We start from the raw sequence: 21,717 nt of genomic DNA on the forward strand, positions 1-21,717 counted from the left end.
TATTATCGTTAATTATTAAACGTTTACCTTCCTTCCAAACGACACCTGGAGATTCTTGCCATCTGAGTACGCATCCTCTTTTCCCCAGAATTCAGGATAAAATTAATTGAATACAGTGTAATACCTAAGGGTATTGTCCTGTATCGCCGCGACTGTTCCCAGCACTAGGTTTGGTCGACAGGTGCACTCACTTTCCCTAAGCCAACTGACACTGAAGCGTAGGGCCACTTCAAGCGTCCAGACTCTGCTGGTAAGGATGAGAAACCTCAGGTCCAGGGACATGAAACAATGGACAATCAACCCAAAGTCGCTTTGCGTTCGGAATGATTATCCAAATCCTGTTCAAGATACCAAACTGCCAGTGCACCCCCTCTGATCCGTTATCCTTGGAGGAAGCTACAATAGCTACTAAAGCCTCCATGTTCCAGGCTTTTCTACAGAGACCTGGGGTCTGGGGAAAATGCAGCTGCTTCCTTTCCCCTTGGGGGATCTAGCCCCTAATTCTTTCGACTCAGCTGAACTCCAGGGAGACGAGAAACCTCTCCTCCCGGGATATTGGGGGGCGGGGGGAGTATCTACAATAGACTCTCACGCAGAGAAAGTAGGCTTCCAGTGCGGCAGCTGAACGGATCCTGCAGCTACCAGCCTACTGCCCGCTTCAAGGTTAGGACAGGCAGCCGACAGGAGTGAACCCGGACTTGGACAGGCGGCGGGCGGGGCGGGTCCTGGGCCCGCGGGGCGTGACCTAGGGCCGGGTGGGGCGTGGCAAGAGCCACAGGGCGTGACCTAGGGCAGAGTGGGGCGTGGCCGGGACCCTCGGAACCCTGCCCTGGGACCTGGGGGCGGGGAGAAAACTAGCCCCGAGCGTGAAGCGGGAGGGGAGTGGGGAGACCTTAAAGGCCCTGCCCGCTGGCCCCGCCGAGGGCCCCGGGGGCGAAGGCGGCGCGCAGCGAGCGGAGGGAAGGTGCGCGGGAGCCGGGGCGGGGGCGTGGGGGCTGTGAGCCGGGTGGGAAGGGTGGGGTGAGCAGGGGAGCCGCCCCGGCGATGGTCCCCCTGGGGGAGAGAGGTTGAAAGCGATCCGCGCTTTGGCGAGCTGCTGCCTTTCTCCAGACGCCCTGCAAAGACGCGCGGATCGTGAGGCTGCGCGAGGCCTAGGAGGCTGGTCTGTGTTGGAAGTGGGTGGTTGGTTACCCCAAAGTCTAAAGTGCAGCGAAGCCTGGCTTGAAACCCGAAGCCGAGAGTCCCACGAGGAGCGAGGCCCCGGGGGGCCCCGCGTGGCTCCAGCCCAGTGTTGCTGGACAGAAATGCTGCAGGGGTTGTCGTTGGGCCGTTGGGCTGGGGGTGGGGGTGGGGGGGGGGCTTCTCTAACATGCTGGTTCTCCTTTCCTGAGCTTTGAAATCATACCTCTAAGCCTTGAGCCTCAGCCTTGCCTTTTATTTTACCGTCTCATGGTTCTTCTGTTGTAAAGATATTCCAAACACACATAGGTGCGCCTCCCTTACAGATAAGAGCGCTGTGTTTACAGCCGCAATGTTGTGATATTTGTGGAGGCGCCTCGGGTTGCAGGGACACCTCCGAGGGGGACACATTTACAGAGGAGAGCTTCCGCCTTGTGTAAAAACGTGTCCATTCGCCCTCAAATCACTGCCACACTGGACGAAAACGACAAGCGTTTGCTCCTATCCGAAAGGACCATCGCAGTCATTGTCAAATAGAATGAGCATCAGTGAGAGAAGCGAGCTAACACTTCTGACACCGACTTGGCCAGTTGCGTCTTGTTTTGCACAGACAGCAGGGGTGTTCAGCAGTTATCCTAAAGGCCTGATGTAATTCCGGAAATAATGAACCCCTTTTTATTTTTTTTAAATTTTTTTTTCAACGTTTATTTATTTTTGGGACAGAGAGAGACAGAGCATGAACGGGGGAGGGGCAGAGAGAGGGAGACACAGAATCGGAAACAGGCTCCAGGCTCTGAGCCATCAGCCCAGAGCCTGACGCGGGGCTCGAACTCACGGACCGCGAGATCGTGACCTGGCTGAAGTCGGACGCTTAACCGACTGCGCCACCCAGGCGCCCCATGAACCCCTTTTTAAAAAGAAATCTCAGTGCACGCTGCAAAGAAAAAGGGATCGGACAACTTGCTGTGGAGAGCAAGGCAGCAACTTAATTTCAGAAAACAGGAGAATTGGAACACAAAATTCACAGCGCGCTGCTCTGTGAAATTACGTTTTCCATGTGTGGAGGCTGGATGTTGCTTTATTCTTATGGAAGTTACAAAAATGTATGTAGTATAGATTGGGGCATGCATTTTTATTGCAAAATGCAAATGCATGCAAAATGCATTTTATTCCCATTCCTGGATCTTAGAATCGGAAGAGGAATGCCCACGCCTATGTTTTTCAACATTAGTGAAAGCTAATCACCAAGGGTCTTCTTCCAGCTCTGTGCCCTAGAAGTTCACACTTTACACTGCTCCTTGAGGTGTTCTCGTGATACTGAAGAGGAAGTTAAGGCATAGGGGTGAGGCCACACTGCTGGAAAGTTTAGGGGGATAAAACCCATGTCTTTCTAACTCAAAACCTGTGCTCCTACCACTGAGCCCCCGTGTACTTTGTTTTTCACAAGTATGCCCCCTGTCCAACAGGAACTAAAGATACGCGGGTAGAGGGGGCTATAAGACAAGTTGCTAGTTTCAGGTACTCAGGACCCGTGAGTTGAATCTCATTCTATTTCCGATTCCAGCTCTGTGACTTTGCACAAGTTACTTATCTTTTCTAGGCACATGAAAGTAATTGATCTCTAGGTCTCTGCTAGATCGAAAAACCTATAGATTTGTGAAAATAATATTCCGCTTTTGCCACTTAATGATATTTTTGGTCACACTTGGTGTTGGAATTACAGGGTGGTCAGGAAGGGTTGGTTTATTCATTCAATAAATTTGCGTTGTGTAGCTGGACACATACTGGGGCTGCTGCAATACAGAACAGGACAGATGAGGATTCTAGCCTCCGGGGGTATATATTCTGGTTAGAGGCAGGGAGACCTGAGCAAACAAAGAAGGAACTAACAAACAAATTAATTAACCAACAGCTACAAGTTGTGAACAGAGGGCTGTGATAAAGGAAAATGGAGCAGAGAGGTGGGTGGGGCACTTTAGATGTGGTGGTGAAAAGGAGTCCTCACCAAGGCCTGCTGGTTTGGAAGGATACGAAGGACCTAGTGAAGTTCCTTCCTTGCAGTGGGACCTGCTTGGGCAAAGGAGCCATGAAAGGACTTGGCATGTTCTGGAAATGACCAGAACGTCTTTGTGATGGTGATTGGTTCAAGATGAAGTCGGAGAGACAGGGTGGGACCAGGTCATGCAGGGCTTTGTGCAGCCTGGTAAGGTCTCTAGATGTTCATCTCACAGCAACGGGAAGCCACTGAAGGGTTGTGGGCAGGGGAGTGACGTGAAGGTGGCTATGATGCAGCCCAAGTGAAAGGCAGAGGTAGCTCAGGCTGGGGTGGCAGTAAGAGTATTTATTGATTTTGAGAGAGAGAGAGAGAGGAAGGAGGAGGAGGAGGAGGAGGAGGAGGAGAAACAGAGGGAGAGAGAGAATCCCAAGCAGTCTTCATGCTGTCAGTGCAGAGCCCCACACGGGGCTCGATCTCATGAATTTCGAGATCATGACCTGAACTGAAATCAAGATTTGGACGCTTAACCAACTGAGCCACCCAGCTGCCCCCTGACAAGCATATTTAAAATCACATGCTAACACCCCTCGAACACCCTGGCATTCCCATCCTCCTGTTCCCTTTAGTTTTCCCGCATACAACTTATTCCCATATGACATATTACACATTTTGTTTATAAATTATTTACTCCTTCCTATAAGAATGTCAACCACTTGAGGGCAGGGTGTGCATGTTTTATTTATGGCTGTTTCTCTAGCACCTGATGCTGTGCCTTGTGCAAAGTGGGCCCTTGATCCATTTGTTGTAAGAATGGATGTGATAAATGCTTTGGATTTTGATTCTGTAGAGCTTGCTGATGAATGGGATATGATAGTGAAAGATAAGGAGAAACCAAGGATGAGTCTCAAGATGCTGGCTCAGAAACTGGGCAGATGTGGATGTTAATCAATAAGGAGAAGGCCAGAGAAAGAACAAATTGGGAATTGGGGGAGGGGAGATGCAAAGTTCCATTTGGTACATATTAAATCTGTGGTGTGTGGATTAGTTACCTATTACTACATCTGAAAAATTACCCTAAAATTTAGCAGAGCAAAACAACAGACATTCATTGCCTCAGGTTCTATGGGTCAGAAATTTGCACACAGCATAGTTGGGGAGGTTCCGGCTCAGGGTCTTTCATAACGTTCCAGTCAATCTTTCAGCCAGGGCTGTGGTCATGTCACGGTTTGACTGGAGCTGTGAGATATGCTTCTTAGCTTCTTCCATGGCTGTTGACAGATTTAAGTTGGCTGTTGGCCAGAGAGTTCAGTTCCTTGCCACATGGACCTCTCCATAGGGCTACTCATGATGTAGCTTCCCCCAGGGCAAACGTTCCAAGAGGGAAAGAGAACCCAAGATGGAAGCCAGTCTTCTTTTAGAACGTGATCTCAGAAGTAGCATACCATCACTTCTGCTGTGTGCTGTTGATCACACAGATCAACACTGGTGCAGTGTCAGGGGTGGGGGTGGTGGGGACAACACAGGGGTGCGAATACTAAGAGGGGTGGGGTTGTTGGGTGTCATTGTAGTATCTGCCTCCTACAGGGTCTATCAGCTGTCTAAGGGGAAATGTCATATAGGCTGGTGGGTATATTATGCTGTAGCTCACAGGAGAGATCTGGGCCACAGATAATTATTGGGGAATCATTGGAAATGTGTCACAGGATCCAGGGAGAGAATAAAGGTGGAGAAGGGAAGATGATCTTGGACCCAGTATCGAAGAGCCCAATGCTTAATGGTTAGTGGAGTAGCAGCCAGCAAAGGAGGATGGCCAGCACAGCGTGTATTCTGGGGGTGACTTAAGGGAAAGATAGGTTTCACTGGACAAGTTTCCCTTTCCCTGTGAAGGGCAGAAAATAGTTTGAATATGGCGGAAATGAAAAGAATTTCTGAAACGATGCAATTTAATACAGTTGAAATGTGAGTAGTTAAACGTTGACCCAGATAGAAACAGAGAAAAGAACATTTGTTTATTTTAAAGTTTATTTATGTAACTTTGTGGGTGAGGGGCACACCGAGAGAGAATCTCAAGCAGACTCTGCACTCAGCACAGAGCTTGACGAGGGGCTTGAAGCCATGAATCGTGAGATCATGACCTGTGCTGAAATCAAGTCGGCTGTGTAACTGATCAAACCACCCAAGCGCCCTGGGATGGAATATTTAGAGTTTTGAGAAATCTATGGTTGTATCCTCAGTGCCCTGGCTGGGATTATAGTTGGTAGAGAGCCCCTGTGTAAAGATTTTAGAGGTTGAAGAGAAAAGAATAAGGGGTGTAACATAGGTGGAGCTACTGGCCTTGGAAAAGGCCTACCCTTACTTCCATATGTTCTATAGCATTACTGTATCAGGAGTCTTTCTCCTCAAATGTCTTAAATACCCCAGTGAGCCATACAATGACAATGGGAAAATTAATTCCTGATTCAGTGGTGTCCTGCTCATAGCCCTATGAACTTCACTGTTAATAGAAGGACCGAAGATGATTGTTGTACACGTTTTTCACACACCAAATGTGGCCTCATGCTTCTCTTTTCTTTAGCTACTCTTTAGGGTGTATTTTCAGTAATCCATGTTTTTCTAAAAAGACTTTCATTATAAAAAAAAAAAAACTTCTCATTCATAGACATCTTCCCTCACTTCAAAATAATAAATAAATAAATAAATAAATAAATAAATAAATAAATAAAATAAACAAGGAAGATGGAGAAAAATAAAATACCTGCTCCCACCTGGCCACCTGGCATAAGCTGGCTCTGTGGTTCTGTCTGTTCATGAAGGCACTATCTGCCTGAATACAGATGCCTCTGCCTCATGGCAGCCGTTGAGTGTTATCCATTTCTCTGTCCCCTTCCAGTGAGGTATGGCGATGTGACTTGCTTTAACCAATGCAATGTGAGTGGAGGGAAATGTCACTTCCAGGTAGATGCTTTAAGAGCCAGTGAGAAGTCTGTCACACTTTCTTTCCCTCTGCCAGAGTGACCACCAATTTTCTAGATAGTGGTTGTTCTGTCAGCTTGGCTCATGAAATGAGGGCAGTGAGCAGAGCCCCCTGTCAACCTCTGCTAGCCATAGAGAGAGCTAGAAATAAGCTTTTGTTGTGTTTAGGCCTCCAGATTTGGAGATGTGTTTGTTACCACAGCATAACCTTGCCTATCCTGACTAATGTACTCGGGTAAGGTCTGATCCATGTGCCTCCAGGAATTACTGATTTCCAGTTTACCAGATACAGTGGGAGCCTAAGAGAGAAGGCACCCTGGAAGTCTTGCTGTTGTGACTCATGTTCCTCTTACTGTTGGTAAACAGCAGGGTACTTGTTTCCATAACGCTCAACTCAGCTTCAAGATTTTAATCAAAGGGGGCAAAATGGCATTTAGGTGTTCAATCATACCCTGTAAGGGCAGCCATTGTTAAAGTGTAAAGTACATAAAGGCTCAATGTCCAGAGGAATTAAGGCTCTCATTTCTATTTTGAAAAACACTACACACACACACACACACACACATATTATTTTTTTTAATTGTCAGCTCACTTCCAAGTTTTCCAACACAGAGAAATGTTCATGGGTTCAATGTTAAGAGATAATTCTTCCCAAGTGTCCGTATCCGCGGATGCATTTCAAAAATGATTTTGTCACCAAAGGACATTGGAAATGCCTCATCCATAAGCATTTTTTAAGGCATTTTTAAGGCATTCATTTTTAAATGAATATTTAAGTATGGTTTCCTGGCTATCTTACTTTTGCGCTAAAAGCATCAGACCTGGGTTTTGCTCTCACTGTCCTGGAGGCAGTGTGTTCGCACTTTTACTCTGAGTTAAGAAGTGAAGCAGGGAGTGTTTTGCTTTGGGCAGAGCCATGCATGCGGTGCTCCTAGGGATGTTGGCTATAAATCCATTCTCCCTGGAGGTTAACAATCAAAGTTCTCCCCCTCTCTTACTCAGACGAGTAATATGATGATGATAAATTGCTTGGACATGACTGCCCCAAGCACTAGTGTGATGAATTATGTTGTTGAGGGCATGACCACAGATTCTCCATTGTCAGTATGCCACATTGAATATTGGCAGTATTCATAAATAGCCTCCTGCCAATTTTGGTCACCGCTTTGCATATTAAATTTGCTGTTTTCACAGGTCATGGTTCTTCGTTCTTAATCAACTCTGTCTTTCCCTGAATTCACTTAACTAATCAACCTTTTGTTTTTCTGTTCTCTACTCGCTAAACCGATAGGGCGTTCTCAGAGTTGTGTTCAGTAAACATCGAGTCTTTCTTCACAGAAACTGTTAAAATAGTAATTATTAGTCCTTTTCACTAAATCTAGAGTAATAACAGCTTATCTTGCAGTGGCTTAATTGGGTCATTATTTAGCGTTTGAAAAGCACTTTGAGGAGAATATTGGTAAATACTGTTGTTAATTTAATGTTTCCTTGTAATTGAAAGTCCACTGCACCCGAAAAGTCCTCGGTATTACTATGTACCAACAAGGATTTCTTAGTACTGCTTACTGTTTTCAACATTATATATCTACTGATTTTTGAAAAATTTTAAATATTGTCATAAATTCCTAAAGTTATCATGTTCACACTGTCCCATTTCTACGTGTGTCATCTACTATATTCATTACACCTCTGAAAAGTTAAATGTTATGAGTCGTGCTCTCTAAAGTTTGGAGGAAATAGAAAGCCCAACCCCCAGTGCAGAGGTATGTCACGTGCTATCTTCTACACAATCTGTGTGTAGTATCTGATTAACTTTTCAGCAAGCTGACCTATTATACCCTGACAAATAACTGAGGTAAATAATGCTGAGTCCATATACTGAGCTATCACCTGATTGTCATTAAACTTTGTCGAAAAGGGTTAGATTGAATCACACGTGCCCGGCCAGCCCTTTGAACAAATTTTCTGCTCACTCTAGCCCCAGATTCCCCGGGTGTAACTAAAGGCCACTCTGTAGCTTGGATTAGGCAACCTCAATACTGAAGGTATTACTTTGCTAGGGTTGCGATAGCAAAGTAGCACCAGCTGGGTGACCTAGACAACAGATATTTACTTGCCAGCAATTCCGGAAGCTACAAGCCCAAGATCAAGGTGTTGGTAGATTTGGTCTCTTATGAGGCATCTCTTGGCTTGTAGATGGCCACCTGTCCCTATGTCCTCCCTTGGTCTTCTCTTTGTCTATGTTGTCTGTGTCCTAATTTCTGCTCGTAAGTATATAAAATGGTCATATTGAATTAGGACCCACCCCCAAAACTCCATTTTAATGTAATTACCTCCATAAAGGCCCTATGTCCAAATCCAGTTACATTCTGAGGTTAAGGCTCCAACATATAAAGGTGGGTGGGGAGGGCGGGGGGCGGCACAATTCAGCCCATACTCCTGAACTATAATAATGATCTGTGGAAACTACCAGTTTTGGAGTTATTTTCGTTGCTTATCAAATCTGAGCAGACAGCTGACGACTACAAGCGTTTGGAGGTCTACTCAGTATAGGAGCTTCTTAACGTTACTTGGAGGAGGGCTTTATGCTTGTGACTAAAACAATGAAGTAATTTGATAAACATTGTAGCAACATTAAGTGAGTTCTGTATACTTTATTAAGATGCTAACCTTAAAGTGTACATAATTAAGTATACCTTGCCATCTGAACTACCACCAGCCAAATATTTGTTATAACAACTCGCCAATATTTTTACCCAGAATTTCCTCTCTGAACCAAAAACTTGGCTATGATTAGTCCACATGCTTGTATCATCAAAAAGGGCAACAGGATGTAGAGAGCACGGTGGTCCCAGCTCAGATCTCCCCCCTAGAGGGGAACATCTTACCCTCATGTTGTTAAACGTGTCGAGCATTTTTGCCTTCATGTTATCGGCTGAAAACATCTAAGAAAGCAGGAGAGTTTCTAAGGAGAGATGATGAGCCTAAGAAGCCAGAAAAGCTCTTACATTTGAAAAAAAATATTGGGAACCTGAAAGTATCAAATACCTCAATCTGACTGTTACCTGCCTGCCTCTAGTATGGGTACTATAGTTGTTTCTGGAAAGCTTTACAATGTTCCTTCAGAATAGAATAATAGTGTTTTTGTAATTTTAAAAAATGTAGTTAATTAATAGCCAGAAACCCTTAGAGGATTGTTATATAGATCTCTAAGAGTATGTTAGTAATATTTGGGATAATTGGTTGGTAGTTTTGAATGAGCTGCGGAACATTAATTTTCCCCTTAAAAACTGTTTTCATTAGAATTTATTGTTGAAGCTGGGTGATGGATACCTAGAGGTCCATTATACTGTTCTCTCCACATTTGCAAGCTTTTGAAAATGCTCGTATTAAAAAGTTGAACTGAAATGATTTTTTTCTTAAAAAAAGACATGAATGAAATATATAGCCTCCTGCAATGCACCCATCATGGGCTCAGGGACAAATTACATTTGAATAATGAAGTATGAGTGCATATATAAGACAATACATGTGTGAGTAGAAGGGGTTTTTTTTTACTACCAATGTTGCCATAGAAAAGTATTGTTGAGACCCTTATCTAGGAAAGGCTGTGAGAGTGTCTTTCTTAGTTGTGACCTAGATTATTTGACAAATGTTTTTATTTATCACTCCCTGGAGTACGGCATGTCTGTCATTTCATGAGTCAATGCCTTTCTACCAGCCATGGAGTTGCCCCGGCCGCATTTTCTCCCAGTTGAGTCTTTTAGCTTCAGACACTTTCCACCTGTAGCTATACAAATCCATTTAACATGGGAATTCAAGAAGAGGGTGCTAGCTTCCAATGTCCCATGCCTGGCGAATACCTTCTGCCCAATACTTTCTATAAAAATGTCCTCTACTCCTGCAAGACGGGTGTTCACAGATTGCCGCTAGGCAAGAAAAGATCTCTGCTGAATGTACTTTGAGGAAAGTTACTCCAAAGCCCCGTCTCCAGCCTGTTGCTGCCACTGCCCATCCAAGTCCCCCCAGCTTCCGCAGGGAGGATTAGGGACTGTCCTGGACCTCTCTAGTGAGTCTCACTCACATTCCTGCATAAGTCGAAGGCCCAACATTGCTTTGAATTTGCCCCATTCTCATTCAGAGAAGTTCATCTTCAAGGTGTTCCTCTTTGTCTTGTGTAATTATTTTGGAGCAGCTTAGAGTATAAGAAGTAAAGAACCTGCTGTTTTGAGCACTCGCATTACTGAGCCTTTGACCTTACAGACATATTTGATCTGGTGGGTGTGCGGGGAGGGGAAGGGTCCTGCAAACCACACGGCAGTGCCCCCTTTGGACATAATTCATTCCTCCCAGGCATTATTATTATTATTATTATTGTTATTTTTGCTTTCTGTTTATGAGTGGATTTCAGTAGAAAGCTCAAAATATTTCAAGCTAAGAGAGCCAGGTTTAAAATGATCCCTGTGAAGATTTTACATAGTTCTCTATATTGTCTATTGAATTTCATTTAACTGTTAGATTTAAAATATATAAAAGAACATATACAGCTTCTAGCATTAGGGATACTTCATGGACCTTTGCTACTACTTACTCCTGACACAGTGAAGTCAAAGGATTAGTTTCTAAATTCCGTTGCTTTTTGATAGACCGAATCAGAATTGTAAAAGGTTTTTTTATATAGAATTTTCACAATGCATTATGTAGGGATGGTATAGTTTCTTGTGAACCTGTCTTCACCTCTTTATGTTTATCTCTGTGTTAGTAATACCTTGGCTGAAATAAATATTCATTAACTATTCTTATTTAATGTAATGATTTCATACCATTAGCAGAAAGGAACGTTTCTTTATATGTTGTTTCTATACAAAGAACAATGTATTAAATTTCAGAGTTTTCTCTACTAAATTGGAAAGCTTACTCAGTAGCTACACCATGTCTGAGCCATAATGCCCCAATTTATATTCTTGACACCATGTATCATATTTATATTTTTAAATCAACCTCATTTAAAATAATGTCAACAATTATAGGACCAAGAAAAAGGTCTGAGAGTGAAAAGTGGGTGATAGCTTTCCCTGCCTAATTAGAAGTCATGATTGGGGCACCAGAATAGCTCAGTGGGTTGGGCTTCTCACTCTCGATTTCAGTTCAGGTCATGATCTCATGATTCATGGGATCAATCCCCACATCAGGCTCTGCACTGACAGATCAGAGCCTGCTTGGGATTGTTTGTCACCCTCTCTCTCTCTGCCCCTCCCCAGCTCACGTGTGCATGTTGTCTCTCACTCTGTCTCTCAAAATTAAATAAATGAACAGAGAAAAAAGTCACGATGATATTTCTGATGAATTAGGAGGATGTTACCCCCAGAACAGAAATTAGTTCTTTGATAGGCCCAAGAAAAGAAATGTGTTACAAGACACTGTAGAGATATATGCCTTTTAATTTTCACAAACTCAGCATAATATTCATCAGAATGAATGAATTCATCATTCATTAATATTTATCAAGTTTGTCAAATTTGATTCATTCTCCTATCATTTTTAAAGCATGTTTGCTATGCCCAGGTACTACCTTTTCTAATTACTTAATATATTTTTTTAAAGTAACCCACTTTTTTTGCTTTACCCTTATCCAAAACAATAATCTCCATAAAATCAGAGGCTTGCAACATTAATACTTTTTTCTAAAACACATTAAAATAAACAAATATGTGTTTAAAACATTGTTTTAATTTTTTTAAGTCTTATTTATTTTTGAGAGAGAGAGACAGAGTGCGAGCAGGGGAGGGCCAGAAAGACAGGGAGATACAGAATCTGAAGCAGGATCCAGGCTCCGAGCTGTCAGCACAGAGCCCAATGCGGGGCTCAAACTCACGAACCATGAGATCAAGACCTGAGCCGAAGTCAGACACTTAACCAACTGAGCCACCTAGGCACCCTTCTAAAACACATTAAAATAAACAAATATGTGTTTAAAAGACCTTAAATGCCCATATATCACCTAAAATTAGTTTGAACCACCAGTGGAATATATATCACACCTTCTGAAAACATTGACAAAACCAAGCAGATTATTGACTTTTTTACTTATCTCGCTGTCCACAAGGAAATAAAATAATCATTGGCTGTGAAGTTGGCACAAAACAATTTTCAGAATAGTCTCCGTACTTGTATTGTGATAATTAGAAAATGTGCACACTGTATATGCATGTGTATATATGTGTGTGTGTGTGTGTGTGTGTATAGATATATATATATAAATGCACATATATACACATGTACATAGGTAGATAATGGATCATTTTAGCTGTTATTTGGGAAATAGCCAAGAGTTTTCAAGTGCTTAGATACTGAGCATCATTTATTTGAGGCTAACAGAGCCAGCATTATTTGATCCTGGCGTCTCTATTGTACTGTTAGTCGTAAGCATTATAAAGAGTGATAATTTAAAAAGTAATAATCTGACTTGTGAGGTATGTTTATTTCATTCTTCTGTCCATAATAATCTGAAGTTTATAGTAAAGTAAATGCTGTAATGTGGTTAGAGGGTGGTTCAGAAAAAGAATTAGAAAGATATCAATAGGTTTCTCATTTGTCGTATAGAAATGTTCTGATTTTCGACTATATAAATATCCCCATTTATCTAATGTCTAAACAAGGTGAAGTCATGGGGAGCCACTGCACGAGTTCTTTACAGGTCATTTACTGCCTTTTTGCCTAGAATCGTGGGATTTGTGTCTGGAAAGAACTTTGGAGATCATCTTGTTTAACTCCTTTGTTTTATCTGGGAGAAAACTGAGGCTCATGTGCTACATTCGCCCAAAGACACACGTTGATCCTATCAACTTTTTGAAACATCTGTGTGCTTCGTCAAGCTCTAGCATTTCTTCCTAATGAGGAAATAGTGATATGTTCATAAGAGCGTTCTGTTGCATTCTTACATTTCTGAAATATAGCAGCGGAGCATTAATATTTGGTGGTACTCTAGATATTTAATAGCTACTGACTATTGCTTGTGTCAAATAAAAGATGAACTCTATTGAACATTATCAGGAATGTTTTCTGTTGCCTTTAATACATTTGAGTGAGAAAGGAAAATGACGACATTTTCCTAAACAGTGTCAAGATATCTTTTACAAAATAAGTAAGATTTGTGTTCTTAAGGGGAGTACCTTCGGATTCAAACATCCCATTCTTGATTCTTGATTTTTACTCTGTATGTCTAATAACCAAGAAAATAATAAGAAAAACTGGTAATCAGGGGTAATAAAAGTAAATTCTGATATGAATTCATAATGGCAGATGTTCCTGGGAAGAATGAGCCAGAAGAGTTTAATTACGTAGGATGCCTAACCAAGAGCCCAAGGAAGAATCGGGTGGCAGGTGCCCGTAGACTTTACCTATGAAAATTAAAAATAACTTCTGAAGGAAGGACAGCTAATTTTGTTGATGTAATACGTTTATATTGCTCTACAGCTTGTTGGTAAAAGTAGTTTTGAGCACTCAGAGAGCAATCTTTCCCCTCGTCGTCTTCCAATTAAAAAAGCAGTATTACTTCTTTTCGGATACTGAGCCAGTGAGCAGCTCCAAGATCTCCCAGGCCCGCACAATTTAAGAAAAGGGAAATTAGCAACCCTTCCCCCTCAGAATGCTGTGATCTACCAGAACAAGAAGGCAAAGCAGGTCTTTAATAATACGAGAGACATTGCCAGTTGTTAATTCTTCCGCTGTTAATGCCATGGGAGCGCACGTATTCCCAATCGGCTGCCCGTGTGCTCAGACCCACAGCACAGTGTGTTCCTTCCAGCCGTGTTAATTTACGCATCTGTCCATCCTCAGCGCTCACCGGATGCCGGCTCTGGGCCAGTCAGGGTGCCGAATGCTGGCTTTGACGTTCTCACGCACACACCGAGCGGAGAGGATTCCTTGAGACTTACGATCATCTGTTTGCAATTCTCCTGTGGTGTCCCCAGACAGTACCAGATGATTAGAAGCCCCTCAAGTGAACACAGTAGGCTGCCAGTCTTGCAGCGTGTGCCATTCGTCACGGACACAACCTAGTCATTTAGCCCTGTGGCTTCAACCCAAGGAGAGTAGTAGGGGCTGGGCAGTGCTTTCCCGAGTAGGAGTTTCCTTTTGCTGGCCCTTGGTCTGATGCTTCGGAGACCGTCTCTGCTTATTCTCCGAGCAGTAAAGAACAAGGTCCGTTTTCCATTCTGTCCACCCAGCGGGGGAGATGTGTGCAGAGGAGACGCTTCCTGTCCAAAACCTGTTCCCGCTTCCTCTGGCCAGGAAGCCGTGGCTCTGGCGTGGCCGCCACTGGTGCCTTCAGTGGCCTGCCTTCTCCGCAGGCTTAGTGAATGCGGAATGAAGACGGCAGCCTGACTCTTAGGAGCCCTGATAACGTGCATTCCATTTCTGTCACGCAGCCCTCATGTTCAGTCTGTTTAACCCTTTATAATTATCAACCGTTTCCCTTGAGGAACACCTTGTGTGGTTTGTTCTCACCGTCTACTTAAATGCCGGTTACCAGAGTACTTTGTTTATTTGGAGCCTATGAATTGCATTGAGCTCTATGCTCTATAGAACTTGTTGCGAGCCTGATTAAACAGTAAACTCCTTGAAGACAGGGACTAGGGCTGTTTCTTTCTGTATCACAGAGAGGGACTGACCCAACTGATTACCACTGTTTGAGTCCTGAACAAACAAACACAAAGAAAACCCAAACAAAACCCGTCCATGGTGTGCAAGGGCGTCTGTTCAATTCAGGGTTGTGTCGCAAACCTCAGTGCAAAATGCACGCACTTTATTGCTGAGCATTGCCTTTTTTTTTTTTTTTTTGAGCTTTCCTACCACAATTAATCTTATATGGTAATGCAGTGACAATGAGATGATTTCTCCGGAGAATCTATGCTAATACTATTAAAATGCTCTTACCATGTCAAAATGATTGCAGTGGAAGGCACGTGGGGACCGTGCTTATGTGATTATGATATTATAGCGATGGGCGATTACCATAGGAAACTACTAATTCAACCCTGCAGGGACTTGCATTATGAAGCCATTATAACATGAGATTATAATGACACAATAACTCGGATGCACACTCGTGATGTGAAAACTAAAAGCTAATTTGAATGTGAGTAGTATTTCCATTAAATTGTAATTAAACACCGAAAGCCATGCTTGTTTAAATTTAAGACGGAGACCTCCAATCCAGAAAAGGAAACTGTGGGTAAAGGACGCACGCCAGGCATGAGCTGATGATGGTGAGAAACGCTTCCCAATTCGGCCCTTTGGTACTTAGTGGGTATGGAAACTCACAACAAAGTGGCCTCCCCAGACTTCTTCTGTCTGTGCTGGCTCCCATTACCCGAAACCAGTATCAGGACTTAGCCTCTCTGGGTAATTTCTTTCAGGTTATTCTCTATGCAAAGTATATACATTTTCTTCTAGAAAAAACACTGTATTATGCAATGCTTTTAAAACCTACTTCTTAATTCTTTCTATCCCTCTCAGAGTCCAGTTGCTAAATTTTTGTTTGTCTTTTAAAGGTCAGCTCAAGATGGATGATTTTACATGTCAGGAAACTTATATTTGACTACTAGGGAATAGTATTCGGTGGGGTTTATGCCATGCCATCTATCAGGTACAGGGTGATTCGGTAGTAAAATTTTCTGATTCTGTTAGAAATACTAGGTAGTCTGTTAACACTTCTCTCTGTTAGGGAAGACTGGTACATTTCAGAAGCCAAACATTTCTCGTTTATTCTCCACTGATAATCACTCTCTGGCTTAGGTCAACATAAAGATAGATTATAAAAAGCAAGAGCTACTGCACTTGTTAGATATACACCTGCATTAGCGTGTTCAGATGTTATAAGGACGCACAACAGCTAATATATACTCCCTCCTAATTATGACTAAAAGTGGTTATTACTCCTTGGTTTAAATATAGTGAAGATGAGTTTTTGTTATTAAGCATTTCTTTTGGACTTAGATATGCTGTATGCTTTAGAGTTATTTTTATTACTACTTATTGCAACAGCCAATTTAAGCAGGGAAGTCTAAATTACTCGAGTCCTTATTTTTATAATTAGGAAGAGGAAAGTGCAGTGCAATTAAATGGCCTGCTTGATGGCATCCAGTCAGCAGTGGGGTTGGGATAGGATTTTCTGGTCCCAGATAATTGTAGCTTCTTCCTTGGGCCATTGAGTGATGTCACCTCTGAATAGTACTCCCACGTTAATGGATACCAGGATAACTTAATGTGATGTTTGTAGCAAATATCTCTATGGTTAAAGGAAAGAAACACTTGCCTGTCAAATTGGGGAACTGGGTTCTATCTGGGGCTGTCTGGCCTTCAGGAGATCGAGCAGTCAGTGTTTGCACCTAAAAATGAAGTCATTGAATTAAATGATCTGCATGGTCCCTTTCTGCTCAAAAATTCTGAGATCAAATAGCATTTAACAGTCACTGAAATTTACATATGTTAATTATTTTTAAATATTATCATTTTAAAATAATATTTAATAAAATATTGATTTTACTTATTTTAAAACTATTAACCTAAATTCAAAACCATACCTTATTTAGATGCATTTCATAATTCAATGTGTTTTAGCAGATCTATAATTTGATTTAAAACTGCCTTTTTTATTTAGGGAATTTATTATAATTAGTAAAGCTACAGATGTAAGTCTATCCAAGGAGAAGATTAAAATTATAGTTCTTTGGTACACTGGCAATATTGGTAAAATATGTCAGAACTACAGTGAAATGAAATGTATAAGTATATGAATATATAAATGCTTTGTGGGAATTCTTAGGAAGCAGGTAATAGTGATGAGTAAGGTTCCAAATTAAAATATAGTGCTGGGGCGCCTGGGTGGCTCAGTCACTTGAGCGTCTGACCTCGGCTCAGGTCATGAACTCACAGTTTGTGGGTTCAAGCCCCACATCAGGCTCTGTGCTGACAGCTTAGAGCCTAGGGCCTGCTTCAGATTCTCTGTCTCCTTCTCTTTCTGCCCCTCTCCCACTCCCACTCTCTCTCTCTCTCTCTCTCAAAAATAAATAAACATTAAAAAATAAAGTAAAATAAAAATAAAATATATTATTGGCTAGACAAACCTTCCTAAATCTTTTAGGGTACCTTACTTTTATGGGGGAAAATACATAAGCAATTACATTCCCTTTATATTTCAATACATATATGTGACTAAGGATTGGTTATTTAAAAATTTGTTGTTTGCCTATAGAAAATTTTCCTAATTTAGTGAATCTTTTTTATCTAGAGAATTCCATTAGAGCATTTTTTCCCCTGCCATCTCAAAGATTGGAAAAGAGAAATTATTGCTGTATGACCCATAAAGCTATTAGATTTGCCCTTGATCCCATTGTAGTAAATCGGCTTTCAGGAGTAGAGATAAGCTGTTTGTTATTTTTAGTGCATCAAATACTAGTCTTTCCCAAAAAAGAGGTTTCTGTGTCAGGTGCCACACTGTTTTAGAACTAGGCAAAATTTGTCATCTTGCCTTCTTCCCTAGTTCCATTAATAAAGACTGTCTTTTTGAGACAATTTTCCTCAAACTTGAGGCTCCACAAGTTGTCATCAAAATTTTTGAATTTACATTTTCATTTTTATGATAAACCAAACAATTTTAAGCATAGTCTGGATCAATATAACCATCATTCAACCAAATATTGCCATAGGATTTCATTATTCATATCTTTGTTTGTTTTTAACACTTCGGTGAAAAGAAATTATTGCCTAAAACAATAACATTTATCTTTTTTCACGATTTTTTTTCCAAACTCGGATGTTTTCCTGGGCAACATGACTGCATTTTCTGGGACATCAGGAGGTGGTTAGATTGACACAGTGGCGTCGTGGTCTGGTAAAGTGGTTTGGGCCCTTTCATTTCCTTTATTAGAAGTGGAGTTGTTTTATAAACAGGAGCCTCTAAGATTACTGCATGCATGTTTGTTTTTCACCATCTGACTTTGGAATCTGTACCGCTATCCGAAGGGTAGAACTGTGAGTCAAGACTTGTCCAGTTTTCTACTCTTCAACATTTTTTCTAGCCCTGCGATTCGTACTGTCTTCAACCTAACCAGTTCTATTCCCTGATCTCCAACAGACCAGTGCCCGCTCTTCTCTCTGGTGTTATCGGGGGGAAGCTTGGGGATAGAGTCTATGGAAAGAACTAGCCGAACTTCTGGCCAACCAGTCAATCAAGGTTAAAAGACTGTACATCATGATAAATTGGGATTCTTGTCCTGTGGTTTTTTTGTTTTGTTTTTGATTTTGCAAAAGACGGATAATGTATATTCTCTTGGTGCACATTTTAGGTGTTTATTCATAAATGTTGGTCAGCTCTCAAAGGAGAAACCTCAGGGGTCATGGTGTTTGTACAATTTTTAAAGGTCTCCCAGGAAATGCTTACAGAGCCTATGGCATTGTATTTTGCCTTCAGTGAAAATAGAAGATAGCTCATCATCCTCCTCTGAATAATAACCCCATTTCCTCATTGGTGAAATGGGAACAATAATAATCAAAAGTGGGTTTCATCTAAAAGTATGTCCTATGGTCCAGTCTCCTAGCTGGATACTTTCTGATGACTCACCTTCTGCTGATCCCTTGCCAGCTTTGCAAGGACATTAGGAGATTTAATTAAAGTGTGTACAGTGCCTTAAGCTCTTCAAAGAAACACACAGCATTATTATTGTAGATAATACTTTTGAAATTCCATAATCTCTTGAAGGTAATGAAACCAACAATATAGAAAGTGGGGGCTTCAATGCAGTTTTATGAAGAACTTCCTACGACGTCATATTAATAGTGGCCATCGTGTGGCTTTGAGAATGCAGACTTCAATGACTGTGAACTTTTTAACTGTAAATATTTTGATTTAATGTTTTCCCATCAATAACTAACACATTTGAGAGGTCAATAAGTATTCAAGTCATGATGTTTCTGGCCCACTTTTAAGGCTTTATAAATTTTTTTTGTTTTACTTTTTTTACTTCTTGGTCTAAAGTATGATTAAAAGGAGTACTTTACACTACTCCCAGCATGATATTTTGTAAGTTAGAGAAGGGTGAAAAAGAGAGTGCTCTTCCGGGCTTCTTCTGCCCTGACATGTAGTTCTCCTGCTCTTAAAATCCCCCGGGAACAATGAAAATTGCTTTAGTTTCCTAACTCATCCCCTGTCTCCAGCATTCAGTCTATACGCACGCTGCCCATTTAATTACCATCCTAACACAGGTCACTTCCTCTGGATCCGGTGCCTGTGTCAGTGTCTTCACTGTGGACCTGCCATGCATCATGTGTATGAGCCTCAGCGGGCTCCTTACAAATCCCAAAACATGCCTTTTGTTGCTCATGCCCCCAGGATGCCTCCTTGTAAAAACTGTGCAGCCTTGCCTAAATGCCCCCCTCCTCCAGAGAGCCCTCCCAAACCCTCCAGCACTGATGAATCTTAGCCAGACACATCTTCCCAGAACATCTTCTTGGGACCTCTTTTCCAATGTTACTGCATTCACTTGAACATTGCAGGTGTCCCACTAATATATAAAAAATATCAATTCCCCATTGAATGCTCACCATGTGCCAGGTACCATGCTGGGGGCTCTTTAGCCTCTTAGAGTAAGATTATTCCTTTTTCATCTTTGTCTCTCGTAGTATCCTCCTTTGGATGCACTAGATCCTTAGCACACATTTGTCACATTGAATTGAAATGTACCCAGGTGAAATTTCCAGATGCCCGGAAAGCAAACGTCTTTATGTTACCTTCCTGTCTTCTGTGAATTTAAAGTCCAAGCTATCCCTCAACTCTGTAAACCAAAGCAACTTCTCTTACTATTTCAAGGAGAGTAACACTAGCTGGTCCCAAGCCTGCGAAGAGGCTGTGATGTTCATGAAAATATCCAATTGCTTTTGGCTAACCTTGCCTCCCATCATTGTGAAATTGAAGGTGGATAGAACGAAAAGTGTTCATTGGTTGAACAGACACCCACTGAGCATTTACTTCTTGCCAGTGGCTCTTGTAGCCCAGGGCTGGTACCTACTTCTCCATGTGTGGGGATGGAGCTAGAGAGATTATCAGAACAGAACCTAGTTCTAGAGATAACTCTCCTTTGCATCAGGCATGGCATGGCATTTCTCATACAGCGGACCATGTTTTGGAAGCCACTAGAACAAGACAAGATGGGCCAGAACCAGGCTGGGAGAGCTTCTCGCTCTCCTTGCAGTGGCTCTCAGACCTTTTTTTCTGCATGACTATCCTTTTTAACACCAAACAGGAGAAGCCTGACAATGTGAAAGCCCATTCATGGCACTGATTCTTCGTAACGTGGAATTAGCTAAGCAGGGTAGTGGAAGTCAAGACTTTTCTAAGAAAATCTACTGTATGGTCTTCAGAATGAAGGACCTGAGATGATTTTGTGGGAAATAGCTTTTAGATACACATTGGTTCATGCAACTGAAGGGCTCTCTGTAATTCAAGGAAGAGTGCTTTAAAATTAAACTACCTTAAAAAGAAATTAATGTGGATGGTCTATACATTTTAAAAATTAGCCTTATGAGTCGTTATCCAGTTTTACTCCTTGTAAAGGATGAGCTACTGTCATGAACCACCTGCACTAATTTAGATAGAAAATGTGCTTGAAGATGAAGTCACTTGCTGTTGGTTATTTCTGTGCTCAAGAATCTTGCCCTGGGGTGCTTGGCTGGCTCAGTCAGGGAAGTGTATGACTCGATCTCAGGGTTGTAAATTTGAGCCCCATATTGCATGCACAGATTACTTAAAAATTTTTTTAAAAATCTGGGGCATCTGGGTGGCTCAGTTGGTTAAGCAACCAATTTCAGCTCAGGTCACGATCTCACGGTTTGTGGGTTTGAGCCCTGCACTGGGCTCTCTGCTGACAGCTCAGAGCCTGGAACCTGCTTCAGATTCTGTGTCTCCCTCTCTCACCACCCCTCCCCTGCTCACGCTCTGTCTCTCTCTGTCTCTCAAAAGTAAATATATGTTTAAAAAAAGTTAAAAAGGGCGCCTGGGTGGCTCAGTCGGTTAAGCATCCGACTTCAGCTCAGGTCATGATCTCACAATCTGTGAGTTCAAGCCCTGCGTCAGGCTCTGTGCTGACAGCTCGGAGCCTTGGATTCTGTGTGTGCCTCTCTCTCTGCCCCTCCCCTGCTCATGCTCTGTCTCTCTCTGTCTCAAAAATAAATAAAAACATTAAAGTTTTAAAAAATCTTACAAAATTAAAAATTAAAAAAATTTTGCCCTTATTACTAAGGGAAAGTTATAAAAAAAACTTACATAGTACCATGCTGGGTGCAAAAGAATAAGCTTAAATGGCATGTTCACTATCTTCTGAGAGCTTGCAATGCAAAAAAAAAAAAAGGGGGGGGGGGTAAGTTGTAAAAACAAACATGGCTTCAAAATCCCAAGCCCCCAAACTTTTGGGAATCCATTTTCCATGCTTTTTAATAATACTTTTAGCTGTTTTGACTTAGGGAAATAATATGAACTGCTGGAAAAGGGGTGTGCTATGATCTCAGAATTA

At 42.0% G+C, this 21,717-nt stretch overlaps 1 protein-coding gene across 4 annotated transcripts in view; it reads left to right on the plus strand.

The window, feature by feature from the left end:
• Positions 1 to 810: 810 nt before the first annotated feature.
• Positions 811 to 21,717, plus strand: part of PTER (phosphotriesterase related) — a 68,930-nt gene continuing 48,023 nt past the window's right edge. Inside the window, exon 1 of one of the 4 annotated variants that reach the window (XM_027073517.2) lies at positions 811 to 964. Coding sequence is in view for 1 of the 4 variants with exons in the window: in XM_053225352.1 (XP_053081327.1) it covers positions 15,412 to 15,417 (6 nt within the window). In the remaining 3 variants the exon portion in view is untranslated. Of the gene's footprint in view, positions 965 to 6,712; positions 8,194 to 12,461; positions 15,418 to 21,717 lie in introns of those variants that run through there. The other 3 variants (XM_053225353.1, XM_027073519.2, XM_053225352.1) reach the window with 3 other exon arrangements.

The sequence above is a fragment of the Acinonyx jubatus genome, chromosome B4 (genome assembly GCF_027475565.1).
Source record: "Acinonyx jubatus isolate Ajub_Pintada_27869175 chromosome B4, VMU_Ajub_asm_v1.0, whole genome shotgun sequence".
NCBI lineage: Eukaryota > Metazoa > Chordata > Mammalia > Carnivora > Felidae > Acinonyx > Acinonyx jubatus.